The following is a 20,995-nucleotide window of genomic DNA, read 5'->3' as shown; positions in this document are numbered from 1 at the left end:
AGGTTGGTCATAGCTTTTCTTCCAATGAGCAAGTCTCTTTTAATTTCTTGGCTGCAGTCACCATCTGCAGTGCTTTTGCAGCCCCAAAAAATAAAGTCTCTCACTGTTTCCACTGTTTCCCCATCTATTTGCCATGAAGTGATGGGATTGAATGCCATGATCTTAGTTTTCTGAATGTTGAGTTTTAAGCCAACTTTTTTAGTCATCTTATGGATGCGCCAGGACACCACAGGCCATTGGCGGCCTCTCCCGCCACTATTAATGGCATAGTGGAATCTGCCACTATTCCGATGGGCACTGCTGCTTCCAAAGTAAAGTGCTGTTCTCAGGCCCACCACCACTCACCAAGGGTGCTACTGCCTCCTGGGGCTCTGTGCCAGAGAGAGTGAGGAAATAAGCATTCTGTGTTTAACAGAAAAACCTCCAGAGTTTATAGAATTCAAATTTAGGATTATAAGCCGATTGATTATCTTCTTTGGTATTCTCTGCACCCACCCAATCCTCCTAGGATGAAAGCCAGTGAATAATATTGCTAATGTAACTATATTCCATAAATCCTAAAACAATTTTAACAGTTGCAAAATAACAATACCAGTATTACATTTCCCTGGTAGCTCAGTGGGTAACGAATCTGCCTGCAATGCAGGAGACTAGGGTTCAATCCCTGGGTCAGGAAGATCGCCTGGAAAAGGAAATGGCAACCCACTCCAGTATGCTTGCCTGGGAAATCCCATGGAGAGAGAAGCCTGGCAGGCTACAGGGCCTAGGGTCGCAAGAGTCGGACACAACTTAGTGACTAAGCCGCCACCACCATTATTACTAATACAATGATTACTGAAAACGATTTGTTTAAAGTTTCTTTGTGACTCTTCTTGTCCTTAGTGCATGTCCCACTGCCGGCCTGCTGTCAAATTTCTATGATTTAATTAACCGGAAGAATTCCTCTCTGTGAGGTTCCATCTTGTTTGGTTTTGCCATTTTTATAATTTGCTTTTGGTTTTTTTTAATGACTTTATTTTTAAAAAATGTTTGGATTCAACTTGTAGTACTGTAAAACATGGTTTCAAACTCACAAGGCCCATGCTAAGAGATCAACCCCTCCCCACTAGACAACAATCTAAAAAGCATCAGAGCATTCAGATCCATATCCAAGCACAAGGCTCCATGCTGCCTCCCACCCTGCTGAGGATGTACCACAGTTTAGTGAGCCTGTATCCTAGAAGTGGAAAGTGGCCAAAAGGAACAGCTTGGTACACAAACTGCTTCATGTTTTTGCCAATGTTTCCTTGGAGGTTTCTGGAAGTGAGATGCTGGGTCAGTCAGGGCACCTTAGTTCAGCCAGGCATTGCCCCTTACAAGTTGTCAGGGCTGTGCTGGTCAGTTCCTCACGCATGACCAAGCAGGGATTTCTGCTGGCCTGAAAGGTGAACAGGGGTAGCTCATTCTTTTTTTTCTTTGGTCTTAATTTACACTCCTCTCATTATGCAAGAGTCTCAGTTGCCTTTTCACACATTTAAAAGCCATTTACATTCCTTTTTCAGTCTTTTCCCATCTTCTGACTTGTTTTTTCCTATCAGGTCCTATTTTTGTCTTCCTTATTTTTAGAAGCACCTTACACAGGGAGTAGCTACTTTTTGTTCTGTAAGTTGCAAATATTTGTTGTCTTTTTACTTTGCTTGTTGTTTAGTCGCTAAGTCACATTCTTGTTTGCAACCCTATGGGCCATAGCCTGCCAGGCTCCTCTGTCCATAGGATTTTCCAGGCAAGAGTACTAGAGGGAGTTGGCTATTTCCTTTTCCAGGGGATCTTCCCAACCCAGGGATGAAACCTGGGTCGCCTGTATTGCAGGCAGATTATTTACCACTGAGTCACCTGGGAAGAATTTTTACTTTTTGATGTTCATGTTATCAGATCTTCTGAATTTTTCCCTCACTGCTCTGAATTTTGGATAATGAAAGGTTCCACAGCGCCCACATCAATGAAGAATTCACCCATCTTTTTGCCTAGTACCTTTACGGCTTAATCATTTTTGCTTTTACTTAAACCTCTGAACCACCTTTGTTCACTCTAGTGTAGGAAGGATGGATCTGCGACCTGTCCAGTTACCCTAGTACCACCCATCAATCAATATCCCCACCGCTTCAAAATACCATTTTACTGTGCTCTTAGGTTCCCCATGGAGTGAGGTCTGTTTCTGTATTTTCTCCACTTCCTGAAGCTTATTCCAGGACAACCCCACAAGCTTTAATCAGGGGGATGACAGCATGACCCAATCTGGGGTTGTTCCCTTGTTTTTCTTCTTTTTCAGAGATCGTTCTTGCCTGTTTATAACACAAATGAGCTTTAAGTCAAGTGATGTCGCTCCATTGAGGAGTCCAAAGGTATATTTATTGGGATCATATTAAAAATTAACTCAAGGAGAACTGATACAGCCATGACGCCCTTATTTACCCAAGTGTCTTCCACTCCTTTAAGTTCATGTTTGTATGTTTCAGGAGTTTCTCTCATAGAGATCTTAGTTCCCCTACCAGGGACTGAACCCGTGCCCTTGGCAGTGAAACCTGAAGTCTTAGTCACTGGACCACCAGGGAATTCCCTGGATGTTTCTATTAATTTTAACCCTAAAGTATGTATTTGTTATCGTAAATAGGATCTTCTATTGTAAGTTGGAATTCCAACAGAACAAAAAGAAAAGCCAAGCTGGCTAGGGAGGCTGTGGAGCAACTGGGTGGGAGGAGATGGCTACTGATACAGGAGCCCAGACTGGGATGTGAGAACTAGTCACGGAGGTATGTTGGGAGGAGGACAAGGTTTAGGAGCCTGATCCCCCATGGCCTACATATTCCCGCGTTGCTGAACTGAACACTGACTGTGGTTTATCCGTTTGAGCTGTACTAGCTGTTTTCATTGACCCATGTAACTGAGAGAGAAGCTGATGCGAAGGCCTGGAGACTGGTGGAGGTGACCCTGCATGGCAAGCCCTGTCAAATGCACGGCAAGAGTGGCTGGCAGTCCTAAAGGACCAAGACACACTACTGAACCCATGTCTGGGCTCAAGGTTCCACCGAGTCAGGGTAACAGAAGCCACTGGTCGATGGAGCCCTCAAACAGCAGGGTCACTGTACCCACCTGACCCAACATGGCAACAGGCCTGAATGTGTTGCTACAACAGGTAGCTCCCTGTCTCCCGCCTCAGACGCCACCAGTGCCTTCCAGAAGAAAGCTGTGCCCTCTGGGAAGAAAACAAAAGTCAGTCTGCCTGCACCTGGCAAAGTGAGCAGTAGGTCTTTACTGTCTGAACTCTCCATCAGCCACCCAAAGCCAGCACATGCCGAGTGACGCTGGAGCTTCATTCTTGTGGGAGTCACAGCAGACTGACAGCCACCACCTCAGCACTAATTCTGTAAGGGTTCACAGGAGTTCCCAAGCTAGTTTTGCAGTTTTCCTTAACTTTGAAATTATCTCAAGAGAAAAAGATTCTTAAACACACACAGCAAAACAACACACATTTTACAAGGGCATGCACAAACAAAAGGACCTGAGTGAAATAGGTAAGGATGGTTGTCAATAAAAGAGGGGTATGAAAGAGGAGTGAGGACTGGGTTTCAAAGAAAAAGAACAAATAAGTGAAGAAATAAAACCAACAGGAAACACCAGACAGGCCTGGCAGGAACCAATCATATGTATGCTTAACCTATGCCTCTGCGTCTGAGATCCAAAAATGGAAGAACGAAGAGAGGCAAGAACACGCCACCCCACCGCTGACAGCGGGCGTCCAACGAGGCGAGGCGGGCAGAGGCGGCAACCCAAAAGGGAGGCGGTGCTCAGGAGTCTCCGGAGACAAGGGTTTCCCAAGCAGGCATTTGGTACTCTGGGAAATTCATGGCTGTGGAATGTCTTCTACCCAGAGAATTCCACGTGATAAAATACCACCAAAAAAATGTGCTGCAGTGGGTTTTTCTGCCTCTGGTAATTATAACAAAAACACAGCTCTGGGGGACTTCTCTGGTGGTTCAGTGGTTAAGAATCCACTTTGCAATGCAGGGGATACGGGCTGATTCTTAGTTGGGGAGCTAAGATCCCACATGCCATGGGGCAACTAAGCCTGTGGCCACAACTAGAGAAGCCCACATGCTGCGAAGAAGACCCAGAGCAGCCAAAAATTTAAAAAGAGAAAGACACTGCATGCAGACATGCAGCTGGTGTGGCTATATTAATATCAGACAAAAGAGATTTCAAAAAGAGGATTACCAGAAATAAAGACCGTCATTTCATAATGAAAAAACAACCATTTCAAGACACAGTAATCCTATATATGCATATACATAAGAAGAGTTTCAAAAATACACAAAGCTAAAACAAACAGAACTACAGGGAGAAACAAGCAAATCTAAAACAATAACTGGATATTTTAACACCCCCTCTCACCTCTCTCCCAATAACTGACAGAATTAGCAGACAAAAATTCAGTAGGAAATGGCTTGGCAGTGTTTTATAAAGTTAAACATATAGTTCCCATATAACTGGGCAAGTCCATTATTAGGTATCTGGGGAAGAAAAATGACAACATATGTCCACACAATGAGTCATTCACAGATGTTCATAGAAGCTTTCCATTATAATACAGAACTAAAAAGAACCTAAATGTCCAATAAAAGGTGACAGAAAACAAATTGTGGTATATATGTAAAATAGAATACTGACGTTGTTGTTCAGTCATTAAGTTGTATCTGACTCTTTGCGACCCCCATGGAAGGCAGCACGCCAGGCTTCCCTGTCCTTCACTATCTCCTGCTGCTGCTGCTGCTAAGTCGCTTCAGTCGTGTCCAATTCTGTGCGACCCCATAGACGGCAGCCCACCAGGCTCCCCCGTCCCTGGGATTCTCCAGCAAGAATACTGGAGTGGGTTGCTATTTCCTTCTCCAATGCACAAAAGTGAAAAGTGAAAGTGAAGTCGCTCAGTCGTGTCCAACTCTTAGTGACTCCATGGACTGCAGCCTACCAGGCTCCTCCGTCCCTGGGATTTTCCAGGCAAAAGTACTGGAGTGGGGTGCCATTGCCTTCTCCCACTATCTCCTGAAGTTTGCTCAAACTCATGTCCACTGAGTTGGTGATGCCATCCAACCGTCTCATCCTCTGTCTCACCCTTCTCTTGCCTTCAATCTTTTTCAGTATAGTGTCTTTTCCAACGAGTTAGCTTTTCTTATCAGATGGCCACAGTATTAGAGCTTCAGCTTCAGTCCTTCCAATGAATATTCAGGACTGATTTCCTTCAGGATGGACTGGCTGGATCTCCTTGCAGTCCAAGGGACCCTCAACTGTCTTCTTCAGTACCACAGTTCCAAAGAAACCATTTTCGGCGCTCAGCCTTCTTTATGGTCCAATTCTCACATCTATACCTGACTACTGGAAAAACCATAGCTTTGACTAGATGGACCTCTGTTGGCAAAGTGATGTCTCTGTTTTTAACATGCTGTCTAGGTTTGTCATAGCTTTCCTTTGAAGGAGCAAACATCTTTTAATATCATGGCTGCAGTCACCATCCACAATGATTTTGGAGCCCAAGAAAATAAAGTCTGACACTGTTTCCACTGTTTCCCCATCCATGTGCCATGAAGTGATGGGACTGGATGCCATGATCTTAATTTTCTGAATGCTGAATTTTAAGCCAGCTTTTTTACTCTCCTCTTTCACTTTCATCAAGAGGCTCTTTTGTTCTTCTTCACTTACTGCCATAAGGGTGGTGTCATCTGCATATCTGAGGTTATCGATATTTCTCCCAGCAATCTTGATTCCAGCTTGTGCTTCATCCAGCCTGGTTTTTCGCATGATGTACTCTGCATATAAGTTAAATAAGCAGGGTGACAATACACAGCCTTGACGTACTCCTTTCCCAATTTGGAACCAGTCTGTTGTTCCATGTCCAGTTCCAACTGTTGCTTCTTGACCTGCACACAGATTTCTCAGGAGGCAGGTAAGGTGGTCTGTAATTCCCATCTCAGAATTTTCCAGTTTGTTGTGATCCACACAGTCAAAGGTTTTAGCACAGTTAATGAAGAAGTAGATGCATCCCATGCATTGGAAGGCAGATTCTTAACCACTGGACCACCAGGGAAGTCCCTAGCTAATGTACATTTAAGATGCATACGCTTCACCATACATAAATTCTACAGTAACAGAAAACTGTAAACAAATATTGAACTCTAATGATATGTATGCTGAAGTGTTTAGATCATAGTGAACTGATGTCTGCAATTTACTTTGAAATGCATCAGAAAAATAAAATGGGTTGATGGATGGGTAGAAGGATGAAGAGATGGGTAGATATGGGATAAAACAAATACAGCCAACATTAATGGCAGAATACACTAGGCAGTGTATATATAGGTATTTGCTATAAAATTCTTGCAACTTCAGTGTATTCAAAACTTTTCATAATAAAATGCTTGGGTAGGGATTTCCCTGGTGATCCTGTGGCTAAGGCTCCGTGCTCCCCATGCAGGGGGCCTGGGTTCAATCCCTGGTCAGGGAACTAGATCTCACATGCCATCGTGAAGATTTCAGATTCAGTGTAGCCAAATAAATAAATACATAATAAAAATTTAAACCCTTTAAAATGTTTCGGGGTGGGGCTGGGTGTGGAGGAAGCAGACTATGGCTGCATACTCCTCTTTCGAGAAGTGGGGCTGAAGATTCTCAATTATTTGGGAAAGGAGCCTTAGAACAGAGCTGAAAAAGGTCTGACATCAGATTTCCATGGGCAAGTCCACTCCAGACACTGTGCATATCTCAGAACAAAACTGAAGAGTGATATGTCCACCAGCAGTAATAAAATACTTAAGACACAGTCGGTCCCAGAACATTTCCTGACATGTGACAAGGAGGATAACATACCTAACACACAGGTCTGTTCGAGGCATTTTAATTAATACAACTGTATCCCCACCATGTAAACAGCAAAAGGAAAATGGAATATTCCAAACCACACCTGACTGCAGAGTTACTGTAACAACACATGGAAGCACATTATATATCTGGGGAAATAAGTGCGTGTAATTTCAAATTAGAATGAAGAATAAACGATTCGAATAAAAGTTTCTCTTCTCAGAGTCACAGGTAACAACACAGGTGAAACAACATACCCAAGCCCAAGCGGGTGACTCCCATAACAGGTTTTACTGAAGAACAGTAACATAATAGGGTCAGACTGACCATTTTTCTCACTTTTGGAATTCAACTATTCGTTCTGCCTCCTGGGTTACAAGATACATATGCACTGCAGTTCACCATACTAAGCCTCAAACAAAAGCCCAAACTCCAACTTCCCACTGCACTCCCTAAAGAGGATTATTTTCATGGCACTGTACACATTTAATGCCTGTGGTCAAATCACCTAATTCTTAACACAATCCAGCAGAAAACTGCTACTGTTCAGGCATACTTAGGAGGAAAAACTGTAACATTTTTGGCACTGGCACAGACCTAAGAAAAAATGTCCTTTTTATCCCTGCTAAATTGACAAATCCAAATCTAAACTCCCTCTCAACTGCGTAACTGTTAAAACTGAGCACCACATTTGAAGAAGAGCCACTGGCCTTGGACTGAGAGATAAGAAAGAGCAAACAGAGTAGTTAGAAGGTCCACAAAAATCCCAAGCCAGGATGATAGCAGCATGGAGGCTGGGCAACACGGCTCAGCCCCACGCCCTTCCACAGACCCAAGGCCACACAACCACAGACAGTGGTCAGTTTGTGGCCCAGAGCACATGCAGATGATGCTGCCTCTTAAAGCAGCTCGTCCATGTCTAAAGTGACAGTGGAGACCAGGTTCCAGAACCTCTGGGCTAGATTGAGACAGGGCCCCACCAAAACCATCCTAGCACAGGACTGACTACACCAGACTCAGCAGATCAACCTGATATTCAGGGTCAGCCTCAAAATAGCCCACTATCTTAGTCTGCCTGAGCAAAGCACCACAGACCTGGTGGCTTCAAAAACAGGTATTTCTCCCAGTGCTGGAGGCTGCGCGTCCGAGACCAAGGTCCTAGGGCCTCTTTCTCAGCTTAGAAACGCTCATCTTCTCCCTGATCCTCATGTCGTCTTTCTACTGAATGCACATCCCTGGTGTCTCTTTGTCCAAACCGCTTCTTCTTACAAAGATAACAGTCATATGGGATTAGGGTCCATCCTAGTGACCTCATTTATCTTTAATCACCTCTTTAAAAGCCCTTCTCTAAATGCATACCCATTCTGAGGTATTGGGGGTCAGGGCTTCACCACACGAATTGGCGGGGGCAGTGTACAGTTCAGCCCGTAACAGCTGGGGGGGCAGCGGTGGATGAGGAAAAAGTGTACCCGAAACAAGCTGCCCATGCACTGACGATACTTGACATTGAGGTACAGGGGCTTTGTTAGATTTTCTCTATACTTGTACTTGATGTCTTCGTAACAAAAATGTTTCCTTATTCACTCTTATCAAATCACACTCGTTAAAATCCATCCTCGTCCGTCTACTGAGCTTCCCCTCAAGCTCTGTGGCCACAGAGCTCACTTGTCTCCTTAGCATCTGCACCCAGCGCAAAGTCAATGGCAATGAACAGTTCTTTAAAGAATGAATGAAAACCCCCAATGGCTTCAGCTGTCCACAGGACCAAAACCAAACTCCGCCCTCCCATGCCCTGGGCCTCAAGCCCTCCCCAGCACCTCTCCTGCTTCTGCATATCACATCCATGGTCCCCCAGAGGAATTAGCGGATGCCTGTGTCTCTCCTGATATAATGGCACTGGCCCTCTCTCATTCTCTAACATAGTGTAAAGAGCTTACTCTGCAAATAAAATGCAATGTCTTCAGCCCTTCTCACTGCACTAAGCATGAAACAGGCACTCAAATATATAAACAGGATGATTTCACACAGATCAGCTAAATCTATAGTACTTAACTGAGTCACACCAGGGTGGTGATGAAGATGGGGCAGCTGGGTTATTAGTGCTGACAGAAATGAAGAAATAAAAGACCACAGTAACTGCAGTGACCAAACCTATAGGGGACAGAAGGCACTTGTTCTTGACCACACAGGGCAGAATACTGACATCCCTTCTTATTCCAAAGCAGTTCCTTCTTTAGACTTGTCACAGAAATGTCTTCCCTTACTGTCTTCCTCTCAAATGATGATCAGAGCCGAAACAGAAAAGTACTACTAAGATTCTGATGAGCTTTCTGAGTCTAAACTATCATCGTCAGTGGATTATCAACCCAACTAAAGAAGAACAGGGAACCTAAGTTCCTAATGCAAAAAAGTAATAAATACATGATGCGACATAAATGGTAATTATCCAAACCGGAAAAGGAATGAGACCCATGTTTGCCAGTTATTCTGGACTCGTCAACTGATGACCTGACATCTGGTCCCCACCAGATACCTCCTGCAGTGGTCTTCTGGCCTCCTCAGCCCAGGGCGCCAAAATGCCACCCAAGAATCCCTGTGGCAACTATTTGAGAGAAAACAAAACAAGGTATAGAGGCCTGAAGTCACTCTGTTAACCCATATTATGGCTGGGACACCTATAGAATCAATTTAGTTATAAAAGCAATTTACTAGGCCATGATCAGCAGTTCAAAAAAGCCAGCATGCACTACCTATAGTTAGAATTCTTTCTTTAAACTTTCATTTCAGCCATACAAACACTTATACATACCCACACATACCTGTGGGGAACGTATGGCTGCCTGAGGTATGGTCTACCGCAAGCTCCGAGTTCCTCACAGACATTAGCTAGGGGATGACTTGGCAGGTACATGAGCTGATAACAAGGGACCCACATCCGAGAGGAATTTTTTCTCCCTACTTCTTACACGGAAACTTCAAAAATTCACAGAAGTAGGCAGAATAACAAATAATGAATACCCATTGCCAAAGCACTCAGCTATCTCCCCTCTTTTCTCTCTAGTCTGAGTAAAGCAAACCTCAGAAGTCATCTTATTTCACCTATAAGTATCTCAGTGCATGTGTTTATCAGTTCAGAACTTGATAAAACATAATACAAACATTACACCCAACAAAATTAATAGTAACCCTTTATTATCATTTACACCTAGTCCTATATTTCTAGGGTACTTTATAATTATTTTTTTAATTTAAAGAATACAAATAAATGGATAAATGTAAAAAGATTTAACTTCATCCAGGCTGAAATCATGCGACCTCAGACCCAACAGCAGCATAAGCAGCAGAAACCAGGACCTGAACCTGGTTGAGGGCCAACAGTGACTTTCCACAACTATGTCTTCCTAAGGGCTGTGATCCTCATCTGAGTCAAGTGTTTTTATGAAAAGGCACACAGTACAATTCAAATGTACACCTAAATTTCCTACAAAAAAGAATTACACCTTGACAGAATAGTATCGAAATGCATGGATCTTGGGTCTGTTCTATAAAGAGGCAGCCTTATTCTCCAAATCCTCAAGCAAGACTTGTGGTCTGAAAGGCACCAGTTACTCTGGGGACATTTAGGCAGGAGAGGGACCTCCGTGGTCACTCCTACTCCCCGGGTCCCAGGCCTCTGGCAGCTAGTGGACCTCTCTGTCCACATGCTTACCCCTCAGGCCTCCCCACCTCCCCACCAGCTCCTCCCACACCCCATCACCCAGCACCTTCCACCGGGCATTACTGGCTCAAGTCACCCTCATCATATGTGCCAGGGTAGCCTGAGAAAGGACAGGGCTGTACCTGCGCACTTTATATGAAATCCACTCTGGTCTACTGGTTCTCTGGCAGCTCGATGAGTCCTGTCCTGAGGAAATAGGCCACGTTAGAACAAGCCTGAATAACTGCTTGACAGAACACCGAGACAAGTATCTGAAGACCTGGAAAGCCTACAATGCACATTTTTTAAGGTTTAAATCTGCATTTTTTGAGGAAGCTAACTTGGAAAGAGAATTTAAATGTCCAAATGCTATTTTCATAAAACTATTAAGTCTTTATTTGCTGCTTTAGCTTGAACTGGTGTTGAAGCTTTAAAATAGAGAGCTCTGATTAACTTACCATAATGAAGAACTTAAGCATCAAACTGATTGAGCTGTATGTGACCTCACATTGAATGGGGGAGAGAGCAGAAAGGTTCTGCTGGCTTGCAATTGGCTGAAAGTAAGAGATAAAGTGTGCTAAGTCGTGGCCTGGATAGGAATCTATGCCTCAGAGCCTTCTGTCTAGTCTGTCTGTGGGAAAATGGGCTAGGGCAGTGGCAAAATACAGAGAAAACACAAAACTCCTGGCTTAGGCAACTATGTAATTAACAGACTATCTCCTTTAATAGACAATGTAATGTATTAATCTTTTCTAGGCTTAAATCTTTCCGTTGCCCCCCATGATAAAATTCTTGAGTTTCACTGGTTTTTTACTTCTATTCCTAAAGCTCAGGAATGTCTTACCACTTCTCTCTCAATATGCTGAATATTCAAATATTTCTTCCAGAGCTGGTATAAAGTTCTAGAAAAAATTCAGTCATTCTCATCCTTCCCTGTCACAGACAGGCTAGTACCCACTTGAAAGGAGTAATTCTTCTTAGCAGACACTGTTTGGACTGATTGTGGAAGATACTATGTGGCTAGGATTGGTCCTCTGCTAGAGCTGAGCCAGCTAATCTACAGAATGCTGGCAGCCAAGAGTGCTGGTGACAGGCCTCCTGCTATTGGGCCCTGGCCCACCTGCCTATCTGTGACAGGGAAGGATGCAACTGACTGCATTTCTTATGGAGCCTTCTACCACCTTTGGTAGAAACATTAAACTCAGATTTCTCCCTTTTTGGTGGGCAGCATCCCTCTGTGGTCGATTGCTTACAGAATCACTTTCTTGGGTTGTTTTCCAGACTTAAGCCAACTTTGCAGGTAACTGCAACTGATACCGCACTTGAATTTAGACAGGCATGCTAAGAACGTAACAAAGCAATGAGTAAAGAAAGTGAGAGAAGCAGGACACAATCTCCTGAAAACCATCTGGCTGCACTTCATTTGAAATACCTTTTGAAATGGGGCCCCTTGTGATGAGTAATCCTCAACTGAAGGACACAGCTGGCTCTGAAGAGCAGAAAATCAGAACATTTATAAAGGTCTGTTTTTAAACTTGTGCATAAAAGTGCACATACGTGAAAATGAAAATAACAAGTAAGACACTTGGGATTATAAAGCCTGTACTTAAGAAAGATACATTTCATTGAAATCCACTATTCATTTCAATGATAGCTTATCCCATGTGGTTATTTGACTCCTTAAAATGTTGAGTTTCTTTATCAATTACTCGAGCCTGTAATTAAAGACATAGTTTAAAAAGTACACAGACTAAGGAGCCTCTTGAACTATGTCCTAAATCCAACTGCCAAATATAACGTCACTGAAATCGCTCAGCTGGTACTAGGTAGAGCAAAACTCTGCCCGCGCCGGCCGAAGCGTGAACGGGCTGTATCATGTAGCAGTTTTTGTTTTTACTTGATACTCCAATAATGAAGTCAATTAAGCAGCAAATGTTTCTACGTTAACCTTACACCCCATTTTCTCAAAGACACTATCCCTAGAAAACTTTCTGGCCCATAATCGGGGCCAGCTCCTCTGCAGCCCCTGGTCACTCACCCGCCGGGAAGGCCATGTGGAGAGCCTAGGTTTGGGGGAGAGTCACTGACCGGAAGGGGCGGAAAGGCGTGGCTCCTTCCTCCCCCGCGCGCCCTGCAGGCAAAAGACCACCTAAACCCATTGTCCAGGGGCTCGTCTCCTACTCCACCGCGCGGAGACTGACTCCCGCGACCCTGTCCCGGGCCCGACCGTGCGCCGTTCACCGGGGGGCCCCGGCCTGCCCACCACTCTCACCTCCAACAGAGTGAGCCTCCCGGCCTCCCAACGTCGGACTTCCAACCTGGGGCCTCCCCACGCCGGACTCCCACCTCGGACTTCCCCGTGCCGGGCCTCCCCACGCCGGACTCCCGTCCTAGACCTCCCCACACCGAACCTCCTAAATCAGAACTCCCCTCCACGGAGCTCCCAAGCCAGACTTTCCCACGCCCCGTACCGGCCGACCGACGGGCAGCCCCGAGGGACCCTCCCATGTCCCCCGAGCCCTTCCCCGCCCAGCCCCAACCCCTCCGCCTTCCGCCTGCCTAGGTCTGGGGTCCAGCACGCCCCCGGCTCAGCCTTCGGGCGAACGCGCTCTGCAGGCTCACCTTCTTGCCCTTCTTGCCCTCTTCCTCCATGTCTCCGCGAGCGGCCCCCGCGGCCTGGCCCGCCCCGGGAGCGCCGCGCCGCCCGCTGCCGCTACATGCTCGCCTTGGCCCCGCGGCCACCGCCGGTCCTGCGCCGCTCGCCCGGCCGCAGTCTCCACCCGTGGCCGCCAGGGGCCGTCCGCGCCCTGCACCCCACACCCCGCACTTCCGGGCCGAGGGCGCGGCCCCGCCCCCGCGAATACGCCCCGCCCCGTGTGCGCACGCCCCTTCGGCCCACACGCCCCGCCTCCAACCCTTCAGAGCCGCTGAGAACGAGCCTGCCCTCCTCGCCCCTTCAGGACCGCGGGAGCGCGTCTGTCGCGCCCTTACGCACCACCACCCACGCCCGTCGGGGAGGGCCAGAGCGCGCCTGCCCCGCCTTCAGCCCGTCCTCCTGCCCCTCAGAGCTACAGGAGCGCCTCCAGCTTTTCAAGTCTGCCGCCATCTTTACGGCAGCCAACTTCCCAGCCTGCCTCGCGCTCAGGGAGAGGGAGCTCGGGCCGACAGGATACGGAGGGCGGGGCCGGCGGGACGGGTGGGACCTGTGGGGAAGGTAAAGGACGGGAAGAAGGTAGGGCGTGGTTCTATGGGAGGGGTCCTGTGGGAGAGGAAGGCGGAGCTGACGAAAGGGACAGGACCGGCGGAGAGGGCGGCGGGGATAGAAGGGCGGGGCTTGCGGAAAGGTGAAGGCGGGAAGCCAAAGGCCGGGCCTGCTCGAGGAGCCGGGCCTGGGGAAGGGGCGCAGAACTACAATCTTTTCTTTTCTCCCTTTACTTTCCATTCCTGCAGGCACTGGGAAGACTTCCTGTGTTCCAGACGTCCTATTCAAACCTGTCAGGGAAGTTTCAATGCAACAGAACACGTCCGGACCCTACAGAATAAAACTTCGAACTTTAACCAGTCACCTAGAAGTAACAGCAGTCTTACAATGAGATCCGGACGGATTGGTTTGCCCAAAAGTACACTGCAAATTGGAGTTAGCCGCAGCAGGCCCTGAAGAAGGCGATGGCAGCCCACTCCAGTACTCTTGCCTGGAAAATCCCATGGGCGGAGGAGCCTGGTGGGCTGCGGTCCATGGGGTCGCTAAGAATCGGACACGACTGAGCGACTTCACTTTCACTTTTCACTTTCATGCCTTGGAGAAGGAAATGGCAACTCACTCCAGTACTCTTGCCGGGAGAATCCCAGGGTCGACGGAGCCTGGTGGGCTGCTGTCTATGGGATCGCACAGAGTCGAACACGACTGAAGCGACTTAGCAGCAGCAGCAGCAAGCCCACTTTTTTGCCACGACTACGCTGCCAGTAAGAACCTTGCAGCACAGGTAGCATGCAAACTTACAGCAAACAAACCGCTGTTTGCCTCAACTGATCTTTTTAAAGAGTATTGCCTCCTGTAGCAGCGGTCAGTAGATTATCTCTCAGCTTCACATTCACTCTCAGTTCTCATCGCGGGATGGACCTGGGCCTTTTGAGCATTAGTCCTTTGCCAAGTAACCCAGTGTGAAGCTTTGCCAGGAGAAACTGCTTGGAGGCAGTGTGGGAGGGAAGGGGCTTTGTTACCTAGATTCAGTGAGTTTTCTTGGCAGGCACATGCCTAAAGAGGCCTCTGAGGCGCGCACCTTCCTACATCAGGGGTAGTTTGTCCAACTCCGGGTTTGCCCAAGCACTTGACGCTGCAGTGGGGGCCTGCCAGCAACACCCAGCAGCCGGCAGATTCCTCCAGTACTCATCTTGAGAAATTTTATATCCGGAGTGGTCAGCAAGACCCCCTCCATGAACAGTTTTCCCTGCACTCTAGAGCAGGGGTCCCCAATCCTCTGGGAGGCCTGTTAGCAACAAAGCCACCACACATCAGGAGGCGAGCATTGGGCCAGCAAGCCAAGTTTCATATGCCTTCCCCATGGCTCCCATTGCTCACAGTACCACCTGAACCATCCCAGCTACCATGCCCGTGGAAAAATTGCCTTCCACGAAATTGGTCCTTGGTGCTATGCCAAAAAGGTTGGGTGCCCCTGCAGTAGAGGGTAGACTTCAGCAAGCTTTGCCAGCACCTGTCTGCCATTCCGTGAGCTGTAGCTATGCTATCTCCAACAAAGTCTGGACCTCAGCCCCAGGGGGAGGAAGAGCCTGTGTTCCCTGCAGTAGCCTTCAGTATAATAGTTGCTCCTTATATCTACTATTCTTGTATTCAGAGTTCTCTTCGCCTTTAATACCGATTCCCTTGTTACCCTAATTTTCTGTTATACTTAATAATTCTTTATTAAGTTTTCCTACACTGTTTCTATCTCCTGATTGAACCCTATTTGATAAATATACCAAAGAAATGAGTGGTCTCTAGTACTCCCTGAAGGCATTAGGGATTAGGCATTAGGCATTCCAGTCCCTTTGGTACATAAAGCCAAAGTGTGGGAAATGACTTTTCAATCTCCCTCCTGCAATAATTAAGCTTCCCACATTAACAGACACAAATAATGCAATGCATTCAGTGGTTATTCCCCACCATTCACTGAAAAGAGGCCTGATATTTTAGATCTTCCACTAATGTACCTTTGCATACTCATCATGCTATAATGTTGTAAATAACCCTGCTAAAACTTCCCTTAATCTAGTGTTAGGAAAAACTCACTCAATTCCTGTATTTCTCCCTTGCTTTTTTCACACTACCATATTTACACTTCTGACACCAGATGTGTGGGCTTTTTTTCCACACCAAGCAATTTTTTGACACCAGCTGTCTGTCCTATATTTAAATCAATTCTGATACAGCAACCTGTAGAGACCATTGGATCTCACTGGTAAAGGGCTCAGTTCCACAAGACTGACCTGCATCCCACTTCAGATGACAATTAAAAGCTCATATTGTTACTTGTACTTCTGACTAAGCAGCTATAAATTGGAGGTTCCCAGGATACCCTCCTTGAACGCAAATAATATGTTAGAATGGTTCACAAAACTCAGGAAAACAGATTCCTTATTGTTTATCAGGGTTGTTAGTTTGGCTGTGCCAGGTCTTAGTTGCAGCACGTGGGATTTAGTTCCCTGAGCAGGGATCAAACCCAGGCCTCCTGCCGTGGAAGCGTCAACCACTAGACCATCACTGAAGTCTCCAGGTTGTTGTTACTCTCTATATATTCTTTTTATATATATATATATATATATTATATTTATATATATATATATATTCTTTCAGAGCCAAATCACTAGCTTTATTTCAAGGTATTCATCCCAATTGATTTGGAAGAATAAAGAAGTTACTCTTTGGAAATGTGGTTTTATTTTTATTTGTTTTTGGATGTGCTGGGTCTTAGTTGCTGTGTGCCAACATTCTCTAGTTGCCGTGAGTGTGGCCTACTCTCTGCTGCTGCTAAGTCACTTCAGTCGTGTCCGACTCTGTGTGACCCCATAGACGGCAGCCCACCAGGCTCTCCTGCCCCTGGGATTCTCCAGGCAAGAACCCTGGAGTGGGTTACCATTTCTTTCTCCAATGCATGAAAGTGAAAAGTGAAAGTGAAGTCGCTCAGTCGTGTCCGACTCTTAGCGACCCCTAGTTGCAGCAATTGGGCTTCTCACTGTGGTGGCTTCCCTTGTTGTGGAACACAGGCTCTAGGGCACAAGGGCTTCAATAGTTGTGGCTCACGGGCCCTTGTGTGTGTGCTCAGTAGCTGTGTGGCTCAGGTTTAGTTGCCCCACTGCATTTGGAATCTTCCAGGACCAGGGATTGAACTTGTGTCTCCTGAATTGGCAAGCAGATTCTTAACCACTGGACCATTGGGAAAGTCTGGAGATGTGGTTTTAGAAAAAGTTCTTTTCAATATTTGAAGTAGTTAAATACTGCTGACAGGTCTGTCTCTCTTTGTGCCAGCCTCATGCAGCCTCCTCATATAAGGCAGTTGAGCTTTGATTTTGTGGTTTTTAATGTTTTGGTATCATTTTTTATTACTTGGAGCATCTTGCCCTTTCTAGTGACTTTTGTTGGTTATCATTTCAGAAAAAAAATTTTCTTTCAGTCCTTGGCAAGTCCACCATTTTTGGTCACACACACACACACACACACACACACACACCCCCTCACATCCATACTCTGACCCTTCATAACCATTTACTTTCCTGGTTCTCTTTGATTATTTCATGGCAGTGACAGAATGGAGAGAGCAGTAAATTCTGAGCTTAAACAACCTGTATCAAGCCCTAACCTTCTGTGAGATCTTCAGCAAGCCATTTAACTTCTCTAGGTTAATTTCTATGTTGGGGCTTCCCTGGTGGCTCAGAATCTGCCTGCAGTGCAGGAGACCTGGATCTTACCTGTGTCGGGAATATCCCCTGGAGAAGCAAATGGCTACAAACTCCAGTATTCTTGCCTGGAGAATTCCACAGACAGAGGAGCCCAGCAGGCTACAGTCCATGGGTCACAGAATCAGACATGACTGAGCAACTAACACTTACACATTTTTCACACTTACTTTCCATGTTAGCAGACTGTTCCTACTCTGTCACATGACATTTAACAAAATAATGGGATTTGAGTACTATAAACTGAACATCATCAGTTCACTTTAGTTGCTCAGTTGTGTCCGACTCTTTGCAACCTCATGGACTGCAGCATGCCAGGCTTCCTTGTCCATCACCAACTCACAGAGCTTACTCAAACTCATGTCCATCCAGTTGGTGACGTCATCCAACCATCTCATCCTCTGCCATCCCCTTCTCCCGCCTTCAATCTTTCCCAGAATCACAGTCTTTACCAATGAGTCAGTTCTTTGCATCAGGTGGCCAAAGTATTGGCGTTTCAGTTTCAGCATCAGTCCTTCCAATTAATATTCAGGACTGTTTTCCTTTAGGATGGTATGGTTTGATCTCCTTGCAGTCCAAGGGACTCTCAAGAGTCTTCTCCAATACCACAGTTCAGAAGCATCCATTTTTTGGCACTCAGCTTTCTTTATAGTCCAACTCTCACATCCATACATGACTACTGGAAAAACCATAGCTTTTACTAGATGGACCCTTGTTGGCAAAATAATGTCTCTGCTCTTCAGTATAATGTCTAGGATGGTCATAGCTTTTTTTCCAAGCAGCAAGCATCTTTAAATTTCATGGCTGCAGTCACCATCTGCAATGATTCTGGAGCCCCCCAAAATAAGTCTGTCACTATTTCCATTGTTTCTCCATCTATTTGCCATGAAGTGATGGAACTGGATGCCATGATCTTAGTTTTCTGAATGTTGAATTTTAAGCCAGCTTTTTCACTCTCCTCTTTCACTTTCATCAAGAGACTCTTTAGTTCTTCTTCACTTTTTGCCATAAGGGTGGTGTCATCTGCATATCTGAGGTTATTGATATTTCTCCTGGCAATCTTGATTCTAGCTTGTGCTTCATCCAGCCTGGTTTTTCACATGATGTACTCTGCATAGAAGTTAAATAAGCAGGGTGACAATATATAGCCTTTTCCTATTTGGAACCAGTCTGTTGTTCCATGTCCAGTTCCAACTGTTGCTTCTTGACCTGCATATAGATTTCTCAGGAGGCAAGTAAGGTGGTCTGTAATTCCCATCTCTTTAAGAATTCTCCAGTTTGTTGTGATCCACACAGTCAAAGGCTTTGGTGTTGTCAATAAAGCAGATGTAGATGTCTTTCTGGAACTCTCTTACTTTTTTGATGATCCAACAGATGTTGGCAATTTGATCTCTGGTTCCTCTACCTTTTCTAAATCCAGCTTGAACATCTGGAAGTTCACGGTTCACATACTGTTGAAGCCTGGCTTAGAGAATTTTGAGCATTTGCTCAAGACCGGGAGCTGACTGTGGCTCAGATCATGAACTCCTTATTGCCAAATTCAGACTGAAATTGAAGAAAGTGGGGAAAACCACTAGACCATTCAGGTATGACCTAAATCAAATCCCTTAGGATTATACAGTGGATGTGACAAATAGATTCACGGGATTAGATCTGATAAACAGAGTGCCTGAAGAACTATGGACGGAGGTTTGTGACATTGTACAGGAGGCAGTGATCAAGACCATCCCCAAGAAAAAGTAATGCAAAAAGGCAAAATGGTTGTCTGAGGATGCCTTACAAATAGCTGAGAAAAGAAGCTAAAGGCAAAGGAGAAAAGGAAATATATACCTATTTGAACGCAGAGTTCCAAAGAATAGCAAGGAGAGATAAGAAAGCCTTCCTCAGCGATCAATGCAAAGAAATAGAGGAAAAGAAAGACTAGAGATCTCTTCAAGAAAATTAGATACCAAGGGAACATTTCATGCAAAAATGGCCACAATAAAGGACAGAAATGTTATGGACTTAACAGAAGCAGAAGATACTAAGAAGTGGCAAGAATACACAGAACTATACAAAGAAGATCTCATGACCCAGATAATCACGATGGTGTGATCACTGACCTAGAGCCAGACATCCTGGAATGTGAAGTCAAGTGGGCCTTAGGAAGCATCACTATGAACAAAGCTAGCGGAGGTGATGGAATTCCAGTTGAGCTATTTCAAATCCTAAAAGATGATGCTGTCAAAGTGCTGCACTCAATATGCCAGCAAATTTGGAAAACCCAGCAGTGGCCACAGGACTGGAAAATGTCCGTTTTCATTCCAATTCCAAAGAATGGCAATGCCAAAGAATGCTCAAATACTGCACAATTGCACTCATCTCACACGCTAGCAAAGGAATGCTCAAAATTCTCCAAGTCGAACTGAATATATTTACTAAGTACTAGACATAAAAATGGGCTTCCCAGGTGGCTTTAGCGGTAAAGATACCCCCCCAACCGCTCCTGCCAATGCAGGGCTGTAAGAGACACGGGTTTGAACCCTGCATTGGGAGGATGCCCTGGAGGTGGGCATGACAACCCACTCCAGTACTCTTGCTTGAAGAATCCCATGGACAGAGGACCCTGGTGGGCTATAGTCCATGGGGTCGCAAAAAGCCAGACATGACTGAACCTACTTAGCATGCACACATACATAAAATGAGTTTCCAGTATTGCTTCCTTCTCTTTACAGAACCAAGTTCTTGCTTTCCTAGCCTGATGTTGAAGACTTGAATATGTAGTTCTCATCAATCTCCTTACGTAAAGACTCTTAAAATCCCATTAGTACTTACGGTATCTCCAACAAGCCATGCCTTGCTAGTCTCAGTAACTTCCAATGTGCTTTTCTAAGCCTGTGTGGCAGAAATACTTGCTGAATTCTCCGGCAGTCCAGTGGTTAGGACTCAATGCTTTCCCTGCTGTGGGCCAGGATTCAGTCCCTGGTGGAGGAACTAGGATCCCACAAGCTGCGCAGTACAGCCAAAAAAATACACACACAAAAAACCAAAATTTCCTCTCAACTCAGAGAACCTCTCCACAAAGTTAGAAGAAAACAATTTTATTATCGGATAAGCATTAAACCAGAATGTGATGCGCATCACAATGAAAAAAAAATGCAAACATAGAAATCCTACTCTTCTATATACCTAAAAGCACATAACCCGTTACCCTAGGCAGCTTATGCAATTTGAAGTCAGGCGACAAGTGGGCTCTTAACCTTCCAAGACACAAGGAGATCAGAGTTTCAGTCCCTTAACAATATTTCAGAAACAGGGTTCCCAGGCCCTTTGAAACATAATCTTGAGTTGTGAGCGGCCTTCGGCCTGAACCAGCCTGCCCGCGCCCCTCTCCCCGCCGGCTCCGGTACTCCGGTTCCTTTGCTAAGCCCGCTTCCCCAGTCCCTCAGTCCCCGCCCGGAGATAGCAGTAACTCGGCGCGCC

The 20,995-nt window shown here is 45.8% G+C and overlaps 2 protein-coding genes across 8 annotated transcripts in view; one reads left to right on the top strand and one right to left on the bottom strand.

Annotated features, from left to right (window-relative positions):
- CCM2 (CCM2 scaffold protein) overlaps positions 1-13,344 on the bottom strand; it is a 55,855-nt gene extending 42,511 nt beyond the window's left edge. For 2 of the 7 annotated variants that reach the window (XM_070369405.1, XM_070369407.1), the window contains exon 1: positions 13,205-13,338. In XM_070369405.1, coding sequence (XP_070225506.1) covers positions 13,205-13,234 — 30 coding nt within the window. In that variant the 5' untranslated portion in view covers positions 13,235-13,338. Of the gene's footprint in view, positions 1-10,725; positions 10,790-12,014; positions 12,072-12,620; positions 12,714-13,204 lie in introns of all 7 variants that reach the window. The other 5 variants (XM_070369400.1, XM_070369399.1, XM_070369401.1 and 2 more) reach the window with 5 other exon arrangements.
- On the top strand, positions 13,239-18,843 carry LOC138987609 (uncharacterized). Its single transcript, XM_070369408.1, has 2 exons — positions 13,239-13,796; positions 14,033-18,843. The coding sequence occupies exons 1-2, from the start codon at positions 13,300-13,302 to the stop codon at positions 14,238-14,240; spliced, it is 705 nt and encodes a 234-aa protein (XP_070225509.1). The 5' UTR covers positions 13,239-13,299; the 3' UTR covers positions 14,241-18,843.
- Positions 18,844-20,995: the final 2,152 nt, after the last annotated feature.

The sequence above is a fragment of the Bos mutus genome, chromosome 4 (assembly GCF_027580195.1).
Source record: "Bos mutus isolate GX-2022 chromosome 4, NWIPB_WYAK_1.1, whole genome shotgun sequence".
In the NCBI taxonomy this organism is placed as follows: Eukaryota; Metazoa; Chordata; class Mammalia; order Artiodactyla; family Bovidae; genus Bos; species Bos mutus.
The sequence above is the reverse complement of the archived record's forward strand: the minus strand, read 5'-3'. Positions and strand labels throughout refer to the sequence as shown.

Coding starts and splice junctions, on each gene's coding strand:
- LOC138987609 (XM_070369408.1), top strand. CDS start 13,300: ATGCTCGCCTTGGCCCCGCGGCCACCGCCGGTCCTGCGCCGCTCGCCC. Junction 13,797..14,032: donor GGGTGGGACCTGTGGGGAAG/GTAAAGGACGGG, acceptor CCATTCCTGCAG/GCACTGGGAAGACTTCCTGT.